This window comes from Lissotriton vulgaris, chromosome 7, assembly GCF_964263255.1.
Source record: "Lissotriton vulgaris chromosome 7, aLisVul1.2, whole genome shotgun sequence".
Lineage (NCBI taxonomy): Eukaryota > Metazoa > Chordata > Amphibia > Caudata > Salamandridae > Lissotriton > Lissotriton vulgaris.
This window is the reverse complement of record NC_141695.1, coordinates 1,305,714,482-1,305,738,766: the sequence shown is the minus strand read 5'-3', so window position 1 is coordinate 1,305,738,766 and position 24,285 is coordinate 1,305,714,482. Positions and strand designations below refer to the sequence as shown.

The 24,285-nt window shown below is 41.8% G+C and overlaps 1 protein-coding gene across 1 annotated transcript in view; it reads left to right on the top strand.

The window, feature by feature from the left end:
• LOC147703552 (extracellular calcium-sensing receptor-like) overlaps positions 1 to 24,285 on the top strand; it is a 163,522-nt gene that overhangs the window by 79,035 nt on the left and 60,202 nt on the right. The window contains exon 4 of the mRNA XM_086929514.1: positions 5,353 to 5,580. Within this exon, the coding sequence (XP_086785640.1) occupies positions 5,353 to 5,580 (228 nt within the window). The remainder of the gene's footprint in view (positions 1 to 5,352; positions 5,581 to 24,285) is intronic.

Genomic DNA, 24,285 nt, shown 5'->3' with positions numbered 1-24,285 from the left:
AGAATCAGTGTAGCTGCTTTCAAAATAGGCAAAAAAGACTGTAATCATTTTGATAGTGATAGAGCGCGGGCTCACCTGCTCAGTTTACCATGCTCACCTGGGCCCATAAACTATATAAACTTCAAACAGGTAAACCTACACTCAATCAATTTGCCATGCCACTTTAGCCCACTCTACACACTGTACCCCACTTTACACCATTCTATATCAGTCCATCATATGCCACTGTACTCTGCTCTATGATACTCGACTCCACTCTATCCCAAGACAAGGAAGAGCAGAACTATATATTTATATTTCAGCAGACTGGATAACTGTCACAATTGTGATGGTTTAACTCATCCAGCAAAATCTAAACCAGGCTATTTGTCTTAGTCTAGAGATATACAAGGATTTCTGCCCAGTTGTAATACCAATGTGCTTGGGAAAAGCTAGTCAGCTTGTATGAAGAAATGAGATTTAGTGCTCTCTTCTCTGGTCTCCAGTGGTAGGAAAGATGGACAATTGACTTTTCATCCTTGAAAACAACTGGTCTAAATATGTGTGGCAGATTAATTCTACCATTGAGAGCACAGGGATTTCATGACTTTACAATACCTTTAACTGGGAGTAAGAGGCTTTTATTTGTAGATTGCAAGTAGATTGTGCAAGACAATTCCAGAAAACCAACTCTATTCATAACCACTTTGAAGCTATCAATAAAAATTGGCACATGAACTAATTGGACTATGGGATAAGGTAGTCATACAGAACACCAGGCACGTTTCCATAAATACCTCACGTTACCCTGTCAAATTGAGTGCTGAATCAAGTCAAGGAAGTGCCTAGGATACTAGTGTACAATCCATGCTCCTGGAGTGTTTTTTAAATGTTTCTTCTTGTTTGGAAGCATGTCTTTTAAGATGTAAGCCGTACCATCGTCTTCCCCCTTTGATTTAGGCCATAACCACAAGGCCAATTATGGTTATCAAAACGTTCTGGTGAGCTTTATTTAAATCAAAGATTTAGGGAGTGATTTAGAGTTTGGAACAGTGGGACATCCTGCCAGTAGTTATCCCAGTTTATGAAACCTGCAGTTACCCTGCATCATTTAGACTGAGGGGCATCTTCATTTCTGACAGTAGAGCTTCAGCTGGCTTACGCCATCAGAAACCTTCAGCTGGTGGCCTGACCACCAGAGGGCCACCAGCACTTATGGCATATTCATGAGCACAGTTGTGTCGCACTTGCACCACAAAACATGGTGCATGCGTGATGCAAGCTGAAATGAAAGTTATGGAGCTACGAAAGGCCACCTTGTATGACCCTGAGTAGCTTCATAAATGTGAAGTAACGCAAGGTAGTGCAAATCTCTGCATTGCATTACTTTGGCCTGGGAAGACTTTCCATGGGCATTGCGTGGGTTTTCCCACGCATCTCTTGTGGATTTTGATGCATTCCCAGATTTACCTGAACTGGTAAACCTGGGAATGCGCCAAAATGCTACGCCTTACCAGGGGAGGCATAACAAGGAGAAATATCTTTATTTCTGCTGGTTACTTCCTCCTTCTATGTGTGCTGCATCCTGCAGAGGAATATGCCTCAATGGATTGTTTTTGTGCAGGGAGGTGCCCCTTCATGCACAAAAACAATCCTGCATGCAACATCGGCACTCATGCACCATTGTACAATGGCTCCAGCATTGGCGCTAGGGGTCCAAACCGGGGCCAGTGCAGGGACAAACACAGGCATGAGCTGTATTCTCTTCAATATTGTGCAATCCTGTCCTTACCCAGTCGTGCATTCCTGCCCTTACCCAGTCGCGCTGTGCAGCGCAGCAAGGTGACTTGCTGTCCTGCATGACTTTCCCATAAGTATTCCCCTTAGTTACCTTATTACAGTCACTAAATAGGCACTTGGAATTACACTGCCATCCATCTGAAAGGAATTTTGGTACATCACAAGTGCACTCAAAAACCAGTTCCCTGCACACCACAGGATATCTTCCTAGCCCAGAAAGACTTCTATGACATAAGTGGCTTCCCCTTTAAACCACACACGCGCCACCATCAATAAGTCTTACAGACACCTTCATGTATACTACAACCAAAAGGCTTACACCAGCTTGAACATCTAATGCAATTGACACCTACATTTAACAGCTTGGACAAATCCTTCACAGTGATGCATTATGAGATTACTATCCTGGGTGCCCATCGGCTTTCCAGTTGGATGCTAGAACACAAATACCAAAACTGTTCTGCTAGTTAAATGACACTTTCATGCTTCCCTACTACCCTCCAAAAAATTGCCGCAGTAATTTACTGAAGACTTAGTTGATGACACCTCATACCAATTCAGCCAGCCAACAGGAAGCTGACTGGATAGTACTGTACATATGTCTGCATGTGGTGCAGCATTGAGAATGCTAGGTATTCAAACATCTCTGTATGTGTATGTTTCAAGCGATCTGCAAGGTCTGAAGCCAGGCACCTACTACCGGTGTACTTCCAGCTCTATAACATAGCGATTAACAGATGAATCCTGAATGACCATGGTCAGTGTATTCCAAGGCCACTGTCACAGCTATGCAGACAAGGACAGGTTTTGTAACTGCCACAAAACCAGATCCTTATGGGATGGATTATTTCTCGTAGAGAATGGGGGTATGAGACCTTTTTTCTTCCAGTGCATGCCTGCCTTGCCTGTTGAGGCATTTGTGGTCTTTCAAACACAGCCAATGGCATGAGGCTAAATGTGAAAGGGCTATTTATTGATCATTTTTAAGCGTGAACGTCTTCAAGTTTTCCTGGGTGCCATCCAGCCCAGCTATGCATTTCTTGTTTCAGAGCTACACCAGATCACTAAAGCACTCATCAGCCACTCTGCTGTGAGCTAGGTCTGTTTTTGAATGCATTGACTTCTGGGCTTCAGTTTTTTGTTGTGTACTGCTTGCCTCATATTTTATGCTCTTTTTGAAAAGGGGATGGAACTTCAAGGGAGAATTTTTACTCTGAAGCCCTTCTTTACTAGGATTTGATGTAGTGAAAGGGGAGGAATGCACTGTATTCATACAATACGGTGCGTTTGTGTTCTTTCTCCCTGCGCTGGTGCCATTTTGGCTGCCTAGCACCAACACAGGCACCCTTGCACCATGATATAAGGGTGCCTGTGTCGCCAGCAAGATTGTTTTTGTGCAGTAAGGGGCACTTTCCTGCAAAATACAATCCTAATATGTGTTTCCCCCTTTCTATGTGTGCTTCAGAATGCAGCATAGAGAGAAAGAGGAAATAATGAGGAGAAATAAAGTTATTTCTCCTCGTTGCGCCTCACCTCTGGAGGGATAAGGAGTTAGCGCTTCCCCATGTTTACATGCTCTTGCAAATCTGGGGCAGTATTTAAATCTATGGGTGTTGCATGCCACCATAATGCCCATGGAACGCCTCCTGAGTTTAGAGTAAGGCAATGCAGCGATTTGCACTGCCTTACCTTACTCCATATCAATAAGGCCATTCAAAGCCACTCATAGTGGATTTGTGTGGCCTCATATATATGACTTTGTAATCTTTGCCGCCGGATGTTGTGGCCGCGCAGGGGGCTCATAAATAAGCCACTGAGTTTCAGGTCTGTAGAGAAAGCAGCTGAGGGCTACTTGACCTCCATATGCCACCATCTTTGAAGTGAAAAATGATTCTTTTATGACCGTTCTTAAGAGCAGAAACTGCCAAGAGCCTTTACAATAATGACCAGCGATGAACTTTTCTCGTGGTTGCACTATTTTTTTTTTCCGAAACCTAGATTTTGTAAGATGTTTCTTTTAGTAGGTTTAAATAAAGTTAAACCTACTATCAACTACTAGCAAGTTATCGTGCTGCGCTGCATGATTGGGAAAGTACAGAAATGCGCCATACTGAACATTATACACAGTGTTTAATTTGAGCCGGTGGTTTTTAGTGGTCGGCACTGCCAATTAATTGTCAAAACTGGCACTAAAGACAGTCTACAACACAGTGCACTGTCTCTCGAATTTTGAGATGAGCACAACAGCTGTTTAATAATTCAAAACAAACTAATACCCATCACACAGGCTGCTTTTATAGCTTTGGGGACCTGGAAATGTAACACTTTTAAGAGTGTGATGATTAGTAGTGTGTTGGTGCGCTTATTGGCAACTCGGGCCGGAGCAACAGGTGGTGCAAACTGCAGTGGCCTACTGACGAGGGTCCTGGCACTTATTGTTTTATAAATTAAGCACTGATTATGTGAAGCATTCCTGTCATTTACCAGTGTTGGTGCACAATATTTTAACTAGGAATATATGACGTTAGAACAAAAACAATTACAACGCATGCTTTTACATTGCGGTTTTTACATCGCAACTACCATTACATTGCATGATTTCACAATGCATGCCATTACAATGCATTTTCAAAAACTACCATTACAACGCATTCCATTACAATGCATACCTTTACATTGCATACCATTACAATGCAAAATACTATTAGGACAACCGTAGGTTAAGTGTTGGTTAGAGTAGGGGTAAGTTACTGTTCCCACTCCAGTGAGTACAACAGTAGGGTAAGTGTTGGATAGTGTAGGGGTAAAAATTACTATTCCCATCTACCCCAAAACCCATACCCACCCTAAAACAAAAAAAATCCCTATTACTTACCTTATAATGAGTTGTAATGGCATGCGTTGTAGTGACATGCATTGTAATGGCATGCTATGTAATGGCATGCGATGTAAAGGCAGTTGCGTTGTAACAGTTGAGTTGTATAAGCAGTGCGATGTAATGACTGCATTGTAATGGATGTTTCCCGATAACTAGAGTCAATGCAGGCAACTTTGCACCATGGTGGAAGGGCGCCTGCGTTGTAGCAGGATTGTTTTTGTTCAGTAAGGGACAACTTCCTGCACCAAAACAATCCCCCTGTGGCATTTTCCTGTCTCTGCAGAATGCAACACGTAGAAAAAGGAAGTAGAAAAAGGAAGTAACAAGGCGAAATAAAGATATTTCTTTTCCTTATACTTCACCTGAGAGGTGCAGCATTTTGATGCTTTCCCAGGTTTACCAGTGTTGGTAAATCTGGAAATGCACCAAAATCTATGGGTAGATGAGTGGGAACACCCATTCTCCTCGCAGGGCAGAGTAATACAACACTGTGATTTGCGCTGCATTGCCATGCTCTGGATTTATCAAGCCATGCAGGGTCATGCAAGGTGGCCTTGGTTGGCTTGATAAATCCGACTTAGGTTTTGCTCCTTCTTGCGCCCCCTTGCAAGGGTGGCGCAAACATTTAATAAATATGCCCTCAATTTACAAGAAGAGACTATAATCAAATAATAGATTTTCGATTCCTGTTTTAGCTTTTGCACTATCTGAAAAATGTTCGCACAAAGAATTCAGCGGGCAAAGAGGTGTCCTTTGACAGAAATGGAGATGCTCCACCACTCCTGGATTTTGTACACTGGCAGATGACTTCGAAGGACACAAGCAGGTTTCTGAAAGTGGGCACCTTTGATTCGAGTGCACGAAGAGGCCAGAAGCTTATCATCAACAGCAGTGCCATTGAATGGAGTGGCCCTTCTCATAAGGTAAGAACAATCAAGAGGATGGACTAACTGCAAAGTCGTTTTTTTCATGTTCCTGCCACAAATTTATGGCACTCTGAAAACACAATAGGCTGGTGGGGTACCAAGACCTATATAAAATCAATTATCATTAATATATGAGTTGAAGTAATGAAGGAGAAGAAGGCAATAAAACTAATCCATTGTAGCTGACAGTGTGCAAAGATGCAAAATATTCAATAGTTTGTTTATTTATCTGCTATAGCTAGACTTTGTGGCTTCTCTATCTTTCCACCACACCAGAATGGCTGCGTGCTTCATTTGAAAAGAAAATCAGGACATTTTGGTAAATTATATTATTATTATTATAAACTTATTAAATATTCTAGTGGAATGATTTGTGTTGAGCTTTTAGGAGCTTGTTAGAGGGACTTGATATCTTTACCAATCTTGACCACATGAGGATGGAGACCCCCTTCTACTAAACTTGGCCTGTCCATTACCTGGTTGCTTTCTGCTTTTTGGTTCCTCTGCCCGAGCCCATCATCTCTCCAAACACCACGACAAGAACCTGGAAAACAGCCACAAGTTAGACCTGCGAATCAGAGCTCATCAAATAACCCTACCTTTTGTTTGAAATTACCATTGCCACCAGCAACTTTGACACCTGGCTCATCAATGCAGCCAACACCCTTGTCCCCTTAAGAGACCGCCAGACATCCTGCATAAACTTGTACTCAAATAGGTGCATTAAGGACCCAAGACTGCTCAAGCACCATTATAAGCAGATAAAATCCCATTGGTGATGCTCCTACTCAGACCCAGAGAGGAGAACATATAAATCAGCACTACACAGCTATCAAGCAGACTTAAGACAAGACAATCTCCCTGGTTGCACACATCCACCCATCACTCTATTCACATACCTGTCTAACTTTTTGAAAACAATATTAAGTATATCTTTGACAATTTCCAGCACCTCCTCTGGACCCTGTAGAATTCATCACCCTTCCATCCACTACCACATTGGGGGCCTCTCTGTCCCTCCTTTTTTCGACCAACTCAGGGGATAACACCAAAAATATGCAATCCATACAACCTGGCTCTCCCAAAGATCCCTGCCCTTAATACATCATCACATTTGGTCATGAATTCATAGGCTCCACCCTCACTAGCCTCTTTAATATTTCTCTTGCATCTGCATTCTACCCTACCAAAGTGAAACAGGCCAATGTCTGCCCCTCCTTGAGGAACAATTTGATGACCCCAACGCTTTAGTAAACGTTAGACCAATTTCTCTTATTTTTCCAGACAAATTTCTTGAAAAACTCTCAAACTTACAACTCACTAGCTGCCTTGAATTCCATCAATCCAAAGCAATCACACGTCCTCCTCCTGATATTTCTTTATAAGAGCATATTCATAAGTAATTTTCTTCTACCAGACAGCTATGGTAATCTGTTTTTCAGACTATAATTCTGTCTCTCTTTACTTCAGTATGTCTCAGTACTTAGGGGCCCATTAGGATGGCGGGCAGTTCGCCCCCGCCAGGCCGGCGGTAGCCACTACCGGCCTGGCGGGGGCGAACCACCCGCCATCTGTCCCAGAATGACCCCCGCCATATTAGTATGGCTGGGGGGTCCGTGGCGGACGGAAAGCCTGTCCGCTGCTTTTGAGCCCTGGTCGCCTTGCAGCTGGGGCGGAAAAGGGTTTATATGGTAGCGGTGTCTATCAGACACTGCCAGCCATATTAGCATGGGCTGTGGGGGATGCTTTTGGAAAGGCAGGCGAGGTGGGGGTGCACATTGCATTTGCAGACACAATGCGGCAGGCATCGTGCGGTGCCTGCCGCTTTGTGTATGCAAATGCATCACACGCATTTTTAGCATTGTGGTGGGCGGTGCCGCCCGCCACTGTGGTGGTCGCATCTTAATACCCCCCACGGGACCCCCGCCCTTATGGCGGGCGGTCCCTTCCCCCATGGGATGGCCGGCAGACTAAGTCCGCCCGTCATCCTAATGACCCCCTTAGTGTCTAGACTTCAAGTTAATCAGAACCCCATCTTCTTGGGCTTCCTCACCACTCATCTAGTTCCGCCAGCCTCCGTCCTTTGCACTGTTTTCCACTGAAAAACATAGTCTTTAATATTCTCTACCTGTTTTCAGGGGCTTTGTATGATGCACAACAAAGTTCGGCTTTCAAATCCATCTAGAGAGCTCTAATCATCCACCGCCATTTTGTCTTCTGCTAAATGTTCTGCTATCCACTCTCTTCGTGATGGCAGATGATCCTTTTCGTTCCTTGTCCTTAAAGCCTATAATCAAATTTCATTTTCTCTTCAATCACAGTTCAAATATTTCCTGTTTCATAAACAATGTAAGACTATTTTGTTTCGGCTGTAATTCTGTAGTATGTTGATTGCATCTGTATCATCCCTCAGTACCAGGATGTCTTATCGGGTAACAATGCACATTGCTACATTATATCATCCTTTTCAATATCATCGTTACCAAGCAGCGAGAAATGGCCACTCTGAGGACATCAAAATATGTGACAGTGTTGAATATATGCTTGTGACTGTGCCTTAGTTTTACTGAAGGCGGAAAATTATTTTTGAAAGGGGGATCATGTCTGAACACCTTCCTCCATATGTGACGGCTATAGTGCCCTGTGACGAAAATCGAGATATTGGAGTATATTGTTTTTTCAAAATGAAACTTCTTGTTGGAAATGTGTCCTTTCTGTATGGTCAGCCCATATTTTTTTGCCTTTTTGCTGAATCCTATTTTATGTATGTACAACTCTACACTTTTTCCCTGATAATCAGTAGAAAAATGTTTGTGCTCCTTGTTTCAAAATGGTAAAATTGATATGCACCTTATTGGTTTATTTAATTTGCCTATAGGTCCATAGTATATGGTACCAAGTGTACCCAGGGACTTTAAATTAAATGCTACTAATGGTCAGCCGCACTCATTGTGATAGCCACTTCAGTGGCACTATAAAGCATGTCTCCAGGCCCCCCACTGTAGCCTGTCTGTGCAGTTATACAACTGAAAATTTGATTTGGCAAAATAATTCCTTTTAACTGGTATAAACCTCCCTTAAAAAAGTCACCCCTAAGTAGGCCTTAATACCAATAAGGCAGGGTGCATGTTTTTCTAAAATAGGACATGTAAAGTTTTAATGTTAAACATGTCCTTACAGTGATGAACACCTTAAAGCTATTTTAACTGTGGCTGTTCCAGTGGAAAGCACTTAGATACAATAGTACATACTAATAGTGTATCTCAGAGATGACACTAGTTGCAAAGTTAATTAAACAACAATTTTTAGTAGTTATTAAAAAATCCAATTCAATGGTGAAGTCAGATTTTTTCTTAAATATTAAGGAAAAGTAACTTTTAGAAAGCTACTCTTGCCCTCTCTGAAGTCCTTGGAAGCTAAATCTGCATTTTGCTCTCCCTTTTTGCTAGCCTCTAATGAGCATGAATTGGCGGAAATAAGATGTGCATCTGCTCCCAGAAGCAAACAATAGACTGACCTGAATGGCAGATAGGACCCATCTGAATCTGAGAGAATGTACAGGGTGGGGTTGTGAGGGTCCTTTTTGACATTAAAGGGCCAATCGTGCTTGAATTTAACATCGTGCTTGACCGTTCTGCTGGTGTTTTTTTCATATGACACTTCAAAGAAGCCTTCCCTGTCAAAGGCAAATGATAGTTGAAACTTGAGCAGACCCTTCTTTACCCCCCCCACCCCCCTGCCAGAGAGGACCAATTACAGGGGGCCTCTTTATGACATTGCAGTGTCAAAGATGCAAACGTGAGGCCATACTTATTTGTGTGTATTCACTGTCAGGTTGATGAAAACTTAGGTTTGTTCTACCAGACTTCTGTCTGAGTTGTTGGTACAGGGCTTGCCTCAAACTGGATTTTAGTACTAGTAGTGATATGACACTAGGATTGCCTTAGTACACTTCACACACCCAGACCTCAAAGCCGAAATTGAGTGTTTCTGAAGATGTAGGCATTCTTGAAAATGTTCAAAGTGGGTAGTGGTATGTAATGTTATTCATTTATTTATTATATAGTTTTATATAGTGCAAACAAGACCCTTTCAGGTGACAGAGCACTTTACACAGATAACAGTAAAAGGTATGTTTCAAAGACTGTAGGTAATATTCAACGTACAATATAAGACACATAAGTAAACAGTGAAAATCAAACATAGCAACCTGTTAGCATTGCCACAGTTCTCATCCGAGAAAGACAGGTGTATAGACTGGAGGAGAAGCACAGGAAAGTGTTTGTGAGGGAGTGGCAAAAAAGTAACAATGTCCCAGCAGAAAAGAGTTTTTCATGAGGGAATGGATACTTTTCCTTATGAAGTTTGCAAGTAGAGTTTTAACATTCGTTAAGATGTAAGTGGAAGGATTGCATTTGAAATAGGGCTGGAGGAAGATCCAGATTTTCAGGGTGATTCGGTTGTAGGTTTTCTTTTTGATAAAATGTTATGGTCTATGTAGTAGCAAACTCGTACTTCTTGAAGGTATGTTTCCACCCACTAGGGTCAGTTCCTGGGCCAGGTATGAGGGGGTATTGTAGTGCAGTGCTTTGTGGGTCATGAAGCAAGTTCTGAAGTGTACTCTAGCCTCATAGGGTAGCCAATTCAGGGTTTGGAATCAAGTTTTTTAGATCCAATTAACCAGGCTGCAACATTCATATTGACCTTAACGGTACAAATGTGATTTTTGGGAAGCCCACATGTGTAGCACTGCCATAGTCTTATTTTGATAGTATCAGCGTGAGCTGCTATTTTGAGGTCTGCCATGGGAAGTTATTGTTTGAGTTTCCTTAGAGCGTGAAGTTGCAGGTTGCCTCCTCTGGTGGCAGCAATGACGTGCTTTGTCATGGAGAGTGTATAGCCCAGAGAAATAGCTAAGGATTTTGCCAAGTCAATGAGATGTTGGCTACAATTCAAGTCAGTGAGATGTGGAAGCCAGTCTTTAACCGCATCGCCGCAGCGGTTATTTTTCCGCTGTGCGGCTTTTTTCAAAAAGCCGCGTTAGATGACAAGCTCAGCTCGTCATCCGCACACGACCACCGTGGCTGATGACGAGCAGAGCTCGTCATCAGCAGCGAAGGGGTTAATACTGTGGATGATGGCAGGAAAAGAGACCAGGAGTTTTGATTTTGAAGGCATTGAGTTTGAGGTGGTTGACAGTCAGCCAATGTTTTAGTCAGGATGTCTTTGAGGAAATTGATGTTGTCAGAGGAGGATATTTTCGTACATAGCTGGGTATCATCTGAATACATGTGGTAGGAGATGTGTGCCAGTTTGAGGATTTCTGTTCTGTTATGTTATATACATTTGTTGAGTGCGCTTGTCACCTGTGAGGATATCCAGATGCTTGAGCAGGGGTGTAGGTTGAGCAAGAGTAGGTATGGATCATCCGAAGAAGAATTGCGGGCCAGGTATTCAGTGATGTAGGAAAAAGAATGACCTCCAGCTCTTCTTCTGTAGATGCATGGGATACATGCAAGTGAAAGACATAGATTGCGATTGCCTGGTGGGTTGGTAGAAGTGAACATGATAGTTGAGGTAGACAGGTCCAATGTTATGGAGAGCTTTGAATGCATCGTTGAGCAGCTTGAATTGGCAGTGTTTCTGATTGGGGAGTCAGTGGAGCTCTCTGAGGTGAGGCAACATGTAGGTGCGGCGAGGCAAGTTTAAGATGAGTCGGACTGCAATTTTCTGATTGGTCTGGAGTCTCTGTGTGAGGTTGCTTGGGATTCTGGCGTAGAGTGTGTTGCTGTAGTACAGCCTGTTCATGATGAGGTCTTGAGTGATGATGCATCTGGTGGTTTGAAGTAGTTACTTGACGATTACTTGACGATCTTATGTAGCATTAATAGATTGAGGAAGCAAGAGTTGGTGTCAGTGTTTATCTGACATGCCATGATGAGTTTATATCTAGGATAAGTCTCAGGTTTGTGGCTTGTTTTGATCGGATTGGCATGTTGCCTAGTTCTACTCGTCACTGAGAGAGGTCTCCATGTTAACGTTTGTTTCTGAGGATCAGTACCATTTTGTCTGTGTAGAGATTCAGGCAGTTCTATTTATCCAGTCTGCCACAGTGGGCATGCGGTTTATGTAATTGTTCTCGTGGTGCTGGCATTGTCTGTCAAGGATAGGATAAGCTGCGAATCATTGGCGTAGGATATGATATTGAACCCATGGACTCTGATGATGCTTGCAAGGGGTGCCAGAAAGACATTGAAGAGTGTTTGACTGAGAGGTGAACATTCCGGCACTGCATGGAGGAGTTTTGTAGGTTCTGAGGTGTATGGTGGAGGCCTGACTCTGTGTTCTACGTGTGAGGGAGGTGGCTATACACTTTAGAGCTGGTCCTTCTATTTCGATGTGGTGTAGCCTTGAGACAAGGGCTTAGTGGGAGGCGGTAATAAAATATGATGATAGATCGATCAGGATAAGAGCTGCAGTGATCAAAAAAGAACTGAACCTGCTGTCCGCAACCTGGGAGGAGCCCTGGAAGACTGGACCACTTGCTCACTTGTACCTAGGAGAATGTAGTGTACTCCAAGGGTCATAAGGCAGATCTACCATACAAGCTACTGGGATGCAAAAGCTCCAAGAGGCCTTTCCTGAAACAGCCAGCTGATCAGAAGCAACTGGACCTGAATTGCACTCTACTGGTTAGTCGCTAAGTGCATCCCCTGAGGTCCTAGGGGCTTTAGAAGTGTAGTTATGGTGGTGGATTAAAGGACTAAAGTCAGAAGGTAAAAACTTAAAAACTCACATTTCTGATTTCCTTTATTGGATTTTTGACATGTTGGTGTCATTGTCTTTATTAAATGTTACCCTAAGATTCAAATTTGTTTTGGTATTTTTAATATTTTGCATTTCATCTTTATTGTTGTTGTAGGATTGCTGAAATACCTTGCACTTTGTCTCCAAGTTAAGCCTGTCTGCTTTGTCCTGGAGCTACCAGGCAATTGAGCTCAGTGTTATCTAGTGACTTTAGTGGTGCACCCTGACAAGGATTGTGAATATTACTTGAGATGGTTACTTACCCCCCCGAATAATCACCCAATTTCCTACATTGGTGGTAAATGGTGAGATCCAGGACTTGTGTTTTGCAGTACCACTCAGAATTTAAGTAAAAAATATAAAAGCACCTTTGTAATCTGACATAAAAATGTACTTTTATTTTTCATATTGATATTTGATTTTTAATTGGATATTTTTTTTATTTTTCCTACATTTTATTCCTACCCTCTAATTTTGCACCTGTGATTTTTGAAAGAATTGAAGTGCATAGATTAGCATTGAGAGCTGCAGCATGACAGATCTGAGGAAACTGTGTAAGGAGAGAGCTGGCAAAGGTATCTAACAAGAAGGAGTACCAGATCGCCTTTAGAGCCTGGGAAGAAGTCTGAATGCTACAGTCCATCATACATCAACAGGAGGAGGATGATGATGAGGAAAATGACTTTGCAGTGGACTCAGCGCAAATGGAGAAGGAGGATTCGGATTTACCTCACTTGCCCAGAGTGGAATGCAGCGTTTTCTTGCAGCTTGACCCTATCAGAGTTAGAGTACAGGAGAACAGAGAGAAACCTAAACTACATCCGGACAGGGGAGGAGAGTGCCATATCTCTGTAGATATGGTGTTCTCCTCCTCGCTCCTTGCTTTGCAGTACAGCACAGCATCTTTGGTTGTATTGTGTGACTTTCTCATAAATCTGAGCCTTAGAGCGCGCTAATGCAGCTACTGGAGTAAAGCATGGTTGTACTGCGGTCCAGGCAATAATTTGTCATTGCATCAGGCTTTTTAAAAAGCTGTATGAAGGAGACACCAGATAGGTAAGATGTAAGCTCACGTCTGTGGGACTGACTTACGGGGAAGATTAAACAATGAGGTATGTGGTCTGCCTTAGGGTCACCATAGCCTGCTGGGCACTGCAATAGTGCCTCAATGACCGCCACAGTTCAAGTGATGCAAGAGTGTGCTGCAAAATAAGGTTAGGGTTATGAGGGTTATGAGTTACGCAGAGTCTTTCTGGAACAGTCACAGCCGTAAGGCTGATGAGGACTGCCATAAATTAAACAGCCAGGTTATGTGCTGCAGGTAGGTATGAGTACAGCTGTTGAAGGGATCCCAGTCACCAGCCCTGTACCACTGGCCATGCAGAGAAGTTCCATTGACTTTTCACTTAAATGTAAGTACTTTTGCGTGACAGAGGTTAATACAAACCTGTGAAGAGCGTCCTAACTGGATTTTCTCCAGCATTTTAATGGGAGTCTGTGAAAAATGGGTTCTTGTGTGACTCTCAGCAATGTCAGCCTCTGTAACACTGTCTGTTCACCACTAACCTTTGACAGCCTATGCAGAAAGTGGTACTAGGAGGCTTTGAAACATTCACTTGTGGTAGATTGTATAACAGTTGTGTATGGAAGCCTATGCATTATGCAGTCATGGGTGTCATTACAACATGGGCATAGAGGACCCTTAGCTGTATGTGCATATGCAAATCTGTGTGCTACCAGCTAATAATAAACTATAGAACAAGAGCTTACATAATATTGTGGGGCCTGTGCCTATAGGGACCTTTGTTGTGTGATCTTATGGGATCCTGTTTCATGCTCACTTATAAAAAAAATTTCAGTAGATACTATTGATGATCTGTGTCACACATGCATGTGAAAGTTGACAGGGCCAGGCCCATAAATTCTGTACCTGTTCTAGAGACACAATTCTATGGTTCTTTTTAGTAGCGTGAAAGGGTAGAGGGGAGAAAGCTAGTTATTTGTGCCAATCAATTTAACAGAAAATCTTTTGAACACATGGGGGTCGATTCCGATTCGGGAAAAAACGCTCCGAATAGCCGTTCGGAGCATTTTTCCTGTATGAATCATACCCTGCAACGTCCCCCGTACGTACGACAAAGTACGATTCGTACCAGGAGCCGTACTCCGTACGAGTCGTGCAAGACACCGTACGACTCTAATCTCCGTACAATTCTCCCTCGGAACCCGCTGTACGCGACATCTGTACGGTTCGCGGCTGGTTTTTACGACCCAGCAAGTACGATACGTGTCGTGTACGCACCGTACGACCCTTTTTCTACGGGAGCTGAAAACAGCCGTAAAAGCAGAGTTTGTGCCGAAACAGGTACGGAACGGCCCCCCCTGGGTATGGTGCGCACCCCCATGATCGCAGGGGTACGCACCGTACCCCTGCGATCATGGGGTGTACGAGCCGTACCCCATGTACAATTGGTGTACGAGCCGTACCCCCATTGTACGATCGGTGTACGAGCCGTACGCGATGTACGATCGGTGTACGAGCCGTACCCCATGTACAATCCGTGTACGAGCCGTACCCCATGTACGATCGGTGTACGAGCCGTACCCCATGTACGATGGGGGTACGGCTCGTACACCGATTGTACACCAATCGTACAATGGGGGTACGGCTCGTACACCCCATGATCGCAGGGGTACGGTGCATACCCCTGCGATCATGGGGTGTACGGACCGTACGGTGTGTATGTGTTTGTGTGCTATTCCATACGACTGGCCCTTACCTGACGTGGTCCATACGAATTGCGTCCTCATACCCCGGTCCGGATCGTACTCGTCGGGTCGTACGGCATGTGTACGAGTCGTACGGTATGTGTACGAGTCGTACGGTTCACGGTTTCAGCCTTGCAATACGTACGGATTGCGACGATTCGGACGGCTTCACAGAATACGGATCGTACTTCGTGACTCGGATGGACGGGTACGATTCGTACGGAGAGGGCTCCGGATGCAAATCGTACGGACGCTTTTTTTCCCGAATCGGAATCGACCCCATAGTAATCACAGATAACTACATGAGGTTAGTTTGATTTATTACAAAGCCAGACATAACTGAACATAAAGATACCTCAAAATAAGGGTAAAGAAATACATCAGAATCAGCATAAAGCCAAATCTGCGTATCCAATTTAGACGATGTAGCTTAAACAAAACAATTAGTTCAAGAAACAGGATGCAGAGGATCAAAAAGCATGAGTCCAAGATTCTCTGATTCGCTGATGAATAAAATGATAAATAAGCTAAATATCGATTCCAAAATATAGACAAACCAAAATATCGAGTCCAAAATATAGAATGGACAAAATATCGAATGGACAGAATACAGACATCAAAAATATCGTTTGAAGGTAAGTAATGTAATATCGATTTTAAAAATATAGACAGTCAAAATATCGAAGCACATAATATAGTTTATTAAAAATATCGAATTTTTTATAATATCGAATTTTTTAAAGTGTTTTTATGTTAGTATATGTGTGAAAAGTGTATATATTTTTGTAATTTATTTTAAGTAATTAATTTTATGTTATTTAATTATTGTGTAATTTAATTCTGTAGCGGGTTGTGGGTTTATAGGGGAATAGGGTGGGAAGTAATTTAATTATAATTAATTAAATATGTTAATTAATTGTTATTTATTTAGAATAAATTGTTAAATAATTTTTTATTGATGATTAATTAATTCTTAGTTGATAATTATTTTTTATTAATTGATTAATTGATAATTATGTGAATTAAATTAATTTATTTTCTGTAGCTGGTTGTGGGTTTATAGGGGAATATGGTGGGAAGTAATTTAATTATAATTAATAAAATATGCTAATGAATTAATTGGTATTTATTTTGATTAAATTGTTAATTAATTTTTAATTGGTAATTAATTAATTCCCAAATTATTATTTTTTATTAATTGATTAATTATTAATTATGTGAATAATATTAATTTATTTTCAGTAGCGGGTTGTGGGATTATAGGGGAATAGGGTGGGAAGTAATTTAATTATAATTATTTAAATATGTTAATTAATTAATTGGTATCTATTTTGATTACATTGTTAATTAATTTTAATTGGTAATTAATTAAATCTTAAATGATTATTTTTTATTAATTGATTAATTGATAATTATTTGAATAATATTAATTTATTTTCTGTAGCGGGTTGTAGGTTTATAGGGGAAGAGGGTGGGAAGGAATTTAATTATAATTAATTAAATATGTTAATTAATTTATTGTTATTTATTTAGAACAAATTGTTAATTACTTTTTAATTGATAATTAATTAATTCTTAATTGATAAATAATTTTTATTAATTGATTAATTGATAATTATGTGAATTATATTAATTTACTTTCACTAGAGTGGGAATAGTAAAATTTACCCCTATGCTATCCAACGCTTTCCCTACTGTTGCACTCTCTGGAGTAGGAATAGTAATTTTTACCCCTACGCTATCCAACGCTTTCCCTACTGTTGCACTATCTTGAATGTGGGAATAGTAATTTTTACCCCTACGCTATCCAACGCTTTCCCTACTGTTGCACTCTCTGGAGTGGGAATAGTAATTTTTACCCCTACGCTATCCAACGTTTTTCCTACTGTTTCACTCTCTGGAGTGGGAATAGTAATTTTTACCCCTGCGCTATCCTACGTTTTCCCTACTGTTGCACTCTCTGGAGTGGGAATAGTAATTTTTACCCCTACGCTATCCAATGCTTTCCCTACTGTTGCACTCTCTGGAGTGGGAATAGTATTTTTTACCCCTATGCTATCCAACGCTTTCCCTACTGTTGCACTCTCTGGAGTAGGAATAGAAATTTTTACCCCTACGCTATCCAACGCTTACCCTACTGTTGCACTCTCTGGAGTGGGAATAGTAATTTTTACCCCTACGCTATCCAACGCTTTCCCTACTGTTGCACTCTCTGGAGTGGGAATAGTAATTTTTACCTCTACGCTATCCAACATTTTCCCTACTGTTGCATTCTCTGGAGTGGGAATAGTAATGTTTACCCCTGCGCTATCCAACGCTTTCCCTACTGTTGCACTCTCTGGAGTGAGAATAGTAATTTTTACCCCTACGCTATCCAACGCTTTCCCTACTATTGCACTCTCTGGAGTGGGAATAGTAATTTTTACTCTACGCTATCCAACGTTTTCCCTACTGTTGCATCTCTGGAGTGGGAATAGTAATTTTTACCCCTGCGCTATCCAACGCTTTCCCTACTGTTGCACTCTCTGGAGTGGTAATAGTAATTTTTACCACTACGCTATCCAACGCTTTCCCTACTGTTGCACTCTCTGGAGTGGGAATAGTAATTTTTACCCCTACGCTATCCAACGCTTTCCCTACTGTTGCACTCTCTGGAGTGGAAATAGTCATTTTCACCTCTACGCTATTCAACGTTGTCCCTATTGTTGCAGTCTCTGGAGTGAGAATAGTAATTTTTACCCCTGCGCTATCCAACGCTTTCCCTACTGTTGCACTCTCTGGAGTGGGAATAGTAATTTTTACCCCTACGCTATCCAATGCTTTACCTACTGTTGCACTCTCTGGAGTGGGAATAGTAATTTTTACCCCTATGCTATCCAATGTTTTTCCTACTGTTGCACTCTCTGGAGTGGGAATAGTAATTTTTACCCCTGCGCTATCCAATGCTTTCCCTACTGTTGCACTCTCTGGAGTGGGAATAGTATTTTTTACCCCTATGCTATCCAACGCTTTCCCTACTGTTGCACTCTCTGGAGTAGGAATAGTAATTTTTACCCCTACGCTATCCAACGCTTTCCCTACTGTTGCACTCTCTGGAGTGGGAATAGTAAATGTTACCCCTACGCTATCCAACGCTTTCCCTACTGTTGCACTCTCTGGAGTGGGAATAGTAATTTTTACCTCTACGCTATCCAACGTTTTCCCTACTGTTGCATTCTCTGGAGTGGTAATAGTAATTTTTACCACTACGCTATCCAACGCTTTCCCTACTGTTGCACTCTCTGGAGTGGGAATAGTAATTTTTACCCCTACGCTATCCAACGCTTTCCCTACTGTTGCACTCTCTGGAGTGGAAATAGTCATTTTCACCTCTACGCTATTCAACGTTGTCCCTATTGTTGCAGTCTCTGGAGTGAGAATAGTAATTTTTACCCCTGCGCTATCCAACGCTTTCCCTACTGTTGCACTCTCTGGAGTGGGAATAGTAATTTTTACCCCCACGCTATCCAATGCCTTACCTACTGTTGCACTCTCTGGAGTGGGAATAGTAATTTTTACCCCTATGCTATCCAATGTTTTTCCTACTGTTGCACTCTCTGGAGTGGGAATAGTAATTTTTACCCCTGCGCTATCCAACGTTTGCCCCACTGTTGCACTCTCTGGAGTGGGAATAGTAATTTTTACCCCTAAGCTATCCAACGCTTTCCCTACTGTTGCACTCTCTGGAGTGGGAATAGTAATTTTTACCCCTAAGCTATCCAACGCTTTCCCTACTGTTGCACTCTCTGGATAGGGAATAGTAATTTTTACCCCTACGCTATCCAACGCTTTCACTACTGTTGCACTCTTTGGAGTGGGAATAGTAATTTTTACCCCTACGCTATCCAACGCTTTCCCTACTGTTGCACTCTTTGGAGTGGGAATAGTAATGTTTACCCCTACGCTATCCAACGCTTTCCCTACTGTTGCACTTCCAGGAGTGGGAATAGTAATTTTTACACCTCCGCTATCCTACGGTAATAATATTGTGTATTTTTTTATTAATATTATGTTAATACATATATATGTTTTAACAGATATGATTGTATTTTTTTTTATAAGTTAAATTAGTTGTTTAATAATTTGAAGGTATTAATTTTAAGTATTTTTAAGTATACTTTAGCTATTTATTTTTAATATTTTTATAATTTTACATAAATTTTAAGAAATTCGATATTTGTATAATGTATATATATATAAACGATATTTTGGGGTCGACATTTTGGTACTTACCTGTTTGTAGATAGGAATTCGAAATTTTGTCGATATTTTGGAATCGATATTTTGGGTAGTCTATATTTTGTCCCTCGATATTTAGTCAGTGATCCGAATAAAAGCATTAGTCTATCTCTACACTTACACTAAAGTGACATCCCTACTTAATAAGAATCCCCGAGAAAAGAATAAAAGGTATCAGCGTGTCGAGTCTTCCGAAGAAGCCTCTCCACCATCAATGGGTCATGTAGCATAAAGCTACCAAGACAGAGCTTGCTCTAAGATGCTCTTTCTTCGATGGCAGAAGAAGAAGTGGGCATTTTTCCTACTTCCAACAGCACAATATTGCAGGTATCCCTCCCAAGGTTCATTTTGGGTCACACCGTCTGCTCTTGGTACAGTCCTAAAGGTAGTTTTCCATGAGACAATGATGTTCTTCTCTCGCAGCAGGCTGTCCTTGGTTCCCTTGGCCTTCTCTTTTGTGAAGCAAAACGAACTACCTTTATCAACTTGAGTGACATGATTGTAACTTCTACTCTCCTTGCTTGACTACGAAACGAGAGACATTATTCTAGCTAACAAGAACACTTCTTTCACCTGTAACACAAAACGTGAGAAAGAACAAATTCTACAGCACACATGAGATTTAGCTGTTGATTCTAAAGTGAGAGTTTCAAGGAACAGTGTTTCAGGCCTACAGAGTTCAGGTAACATAAGAAAAAAGTCACAGAAACATTTACAAATTGCGTGGGAAATAAGGCACATTCAATTAATGCGTTTTCCTACATTTAAAATCACACAACTAATTAAGACATTTACTACATAAATATTTGCCAATACACAACACCTGTTCTTCACTTTAATATTTTATGCTAGTTACATTCACTTTCTACGTTAATTCTCCATGTTGTTTTTCAATAACCAAAGCACATCACGTTTTGAGTTAATACACTTCAAAATTCTAACACTACACGTTATTAGAAGATTGGAATGTTGGGAGCTCCATTGAAAACAATGGAGTGCTCTGCGATTATAATGGCTGGTATAAGCCTGGAGCTCCAACATTCCAATGTTTCTTTGTTCACAGCTCTGGCTGTGAACAAAGGCTTCAGGGAGCCTGAAGGGATTCCAATTCCCTCACGCTCCCAAAAGGCTTTGTTTTTTTTGTTAGAACATTCTGTCCTCTAGTGACAGAATGTTCTAATAGCCTTATAGCCCTTTGTGGATGGGCTATACCACTATTAAAGTCCCTCTCCCTTGTTAAAGGCCCTCACCTTCGGCTCGGGCCCTTTAAAGCTGGTGAGGGCATTTAATAGCCGGTATAAGCCTCTACGGCGGGCTATAAGGCTATAACATGACACAGAATTATATGCGGTTACGCTCTACACGTGTGATTATAATGCACCCCTACAAGTAAAATGCAATTTCCGCTACATCAAACTCTGTATGATACAAACAAATGGAAGGCCATATGCTATTAGCATTTACAGAAAAATAAACCTGCATCTGACTAGTAGTGGTGGGACACTAGGCACTGTATGAGAAGTCTCTGGGTCTCCTGCAGTCCTCCATTGTAGTGGGTAAACCACTGAAAGCTTGAGACAGGCTCAAGGCAGATGCCAAACTCTGACCAGCTTGTGGTCCTCAAGGACCTATGGCTCAAAATTAGCTTTCATGTGCTTTCTGCCTGCCTTCTACGCACTAACACTATAAGGCAAGAATTAAAGACAAAGCACGAAGATTTAATGTAAAACAGGAGAGAGAAAGAAATATCAATGTATTAGCTGAATTGCAGTATTTGAAAACAGCAAAACTGGGATAGATACCCGCTTCTACACTTGACCAAATTGTGTGATCATGGGCAAATATATTATTTTAAGGAGCCTCACTTTTCTTCACTATGATACAAAAGAGAACCTTCAAGGACATGAGTTAAGTATTTGCTCTGTGAAAAAACTCATTGTGCCTAATTTAACTCGTTAACTGCGGCGATAATTCCGCCACGGTGTGGGCGTTTCCGTGCGCGGGTGGAATGCCGTCGGCCAATGGCCGACGGCAGCACTGGGGAGGTAGCGTTGCCGTCGGCCATTGGCAGACGGCAGCGCTTAAGGGGTTAATAAACTATAATGTTGCTTCAGCTGTACGAATCTAAGCCACAAAGAGAACTCATGACTTGCCTTTAGTTCACTAATGGCATTGTTGCCAGGCTGAGAAGAGGGGCGGGAATGTTTCTAAGTTCATGTTTAAATAGTATCACTTTTAATAAAGGCCTCCCACTGCCCCAATGGAAGATGTACCCGCACCTAAGCATGGAATGAAGCCCAGCCTGAATTCAATTCAAGCATCAAACCCATCATTTTTTTGTATATTCTGTTCTAAGATTGATATGAGACATGCCCTTAGCAGTGTCCTTTTCTGTGGGTTCTAGCCATCACTGGGACAGTGTTGAAGTCACCGACCCATATGAGCTCTCTCACTAACACCTCTTGTGTGCGATCCATCAACATGGTCAGCGTCTTCTCCTTTTTGAAGGTAAAGTAGAGCAGGTTAACAATACAAACTCTCATCCCTCTAGTTCCAGTTTGAACCTAATGTATAAATCCTCAGACCCGCCTTATATTACGTCATTACTTCAAATCATAGATCTCTATGGATAGCAATCATTACTCCAATTACTTTCTGATAGGCCGATGCAGAAAATTGGATGGAGTACAATTTATGAGTCATGAGTCTGGTTTCTTTAGCCATAAGGAGGGTTTCCTGTACTAATATAATATCTTGGGTTTCTGCTTATAGGGAATACCAGGCTTTTCATTGGATAGCTTAATCCTCTAATTTTCCATATAAGAAGTCAAACTGTCCTCAAGGTGAGTGATGGTTGCTCTTTTCATCTCTCCTTCCTTGCATCTCCAACACTTCACCATCCTAGATGGAACGACCCAGTTACTAAAGGCTCCAGGGATTCCACCAACATTCATTTTCCCAATATTATCCCCAACCCCCCTCCCAATATTACCAGCAAAGAAAAAAAAACTCCAAAACATGGTACCATTTTGAAACTAGGAAACAAATACATTCCGATTGATTTGCAGTTTCCTCACACATGGTGAGCTATCCAGTACCCCCAAACGCCCTCCCACAGACCTAAACATTAAACAAGAAAGAAATTGAAAAAGTTGCTGTCTTTTGACATCATTTTGAAGGGAAGATTGTTTGGCCCCATCCATCATTGTTGGAGTTTCATTTTGAACATCCCAACCATTACACCTAAACCAGTGCCTTGTTGTCAGTCACATTGGGGCATATTTATGAGAAAATGTCAGAGCACAAAGCTGAGCCAAATTTGGCAATACTGCACGCCATTTTCAAAATGCAGGGATGGGCCATATTCACAAGAGTACAGCTCACTCCTGTATTTTAACTAGCACTGGTGCTTAAATTTAGCTGCCTAGCGCACCAATGCTGGTACCCTTGGACCATAGTGCAAGGGTGCCTGCATTGCAAGGACCGATTCTTTATGTGCAGGAACGTGTCCGTTCCTGCCCATGAACACTCACTAATGATGATTTGTTATTTCTGTTTGTGCTGCAGAACACAGCTCATATAGAAGGGGTGAAACATCATTATTTAATGATTGTTTATGTGCAGGAAGGGACACCTTTCTGCACATAAACAATCTTCATTGGAATTTTGCTTTTTCTATGTGTGCTGCAGAATGTAGCACACATAGAAAAAGCAAACACGAGGGAAATAAAAGTATTTCTCCTCCCTCTGCCATTCTAATGCCTGCTCTTGGTTGTCTTTAGTATTTGGTGCTGACACAGATTTACACATCCTTGTAAATCTGGGGCAGTGTAAAAAGCAATGGGTATTGCGATGGAATGTGTACAGCAACACCCATTACAAACCCCTTTCACGCAAAGTGATGCGTATAAAGGGGCCTCAATGACAAGGCACCGTTAAGCCTTAAAAAGTGGCTTAACACCGCTTTGCAAATATAGAGAAGGGCATATCAGCATTAGAACGTCGATAAAAGTGATGTTCTGGTGGCATAATCCCCTTGTAAATATGCCCTCAGGTCTCTCCTTCTGTTGCTGATCGTTATTTTCCTTCTGTTGTTGAGGCTTCCAGGATGTGTTTCTTTGGTGGCTCCTTCACTGGGGTGATTTTCTAGGCCATCACCTTTGTCTCTAACTTCTCCCATAATGGACATCAAGCCATGCAAGAATTCTTCCTTGTCAAGCATGGACTGGAGAGAGGGGGTATCACCCCTTTTCGGGACAGAATCTGTAACACCAGCACCTCCACTGGTTACGAAGAACTGGTCCAGAAGGGCAGATTCCCTGCTGCTCTCTGTGTCATTTAAATCACCCTTGGCTGAGCTGTAGAGAAAGGTTAAGTGTTGCCAGACATTGAACCATACAATATTTGCTTGGGCATTTTTTTTTTACTTTGTTTATTGGTTTCAATCACAGCCATACATACATGATTGGACGACATGTTCAAGATTGTCAACAAGATAATCGAGCAGCCATTAGTTCCATTTACATATTAAACATTTCCTACAGGACACGCTTGTCTATGCATCTCCATTTCAACAGTAGGCGACACACAGGGATCCCCCTGATATTTATTCCAGTGTGGCCACTTCCTATCCCATTTCTTGGGACACCCCGAGCCTTAAAAACCTCAGTCTCTGCCAACATGCATCTATCCAATTCTTTGACCCTCAGGGTGGCGAGTGGTGGGCTGGATCCCCCCAATCTCTAGCCAGCTCTTGTTTCACCAGCGTGTATCCCAGTGTCGTAAATTGCTGTTCATCTTCCGTGAGATCAGTCACCTCCCATATGTTCAACAATCCCAGTCGTGGTG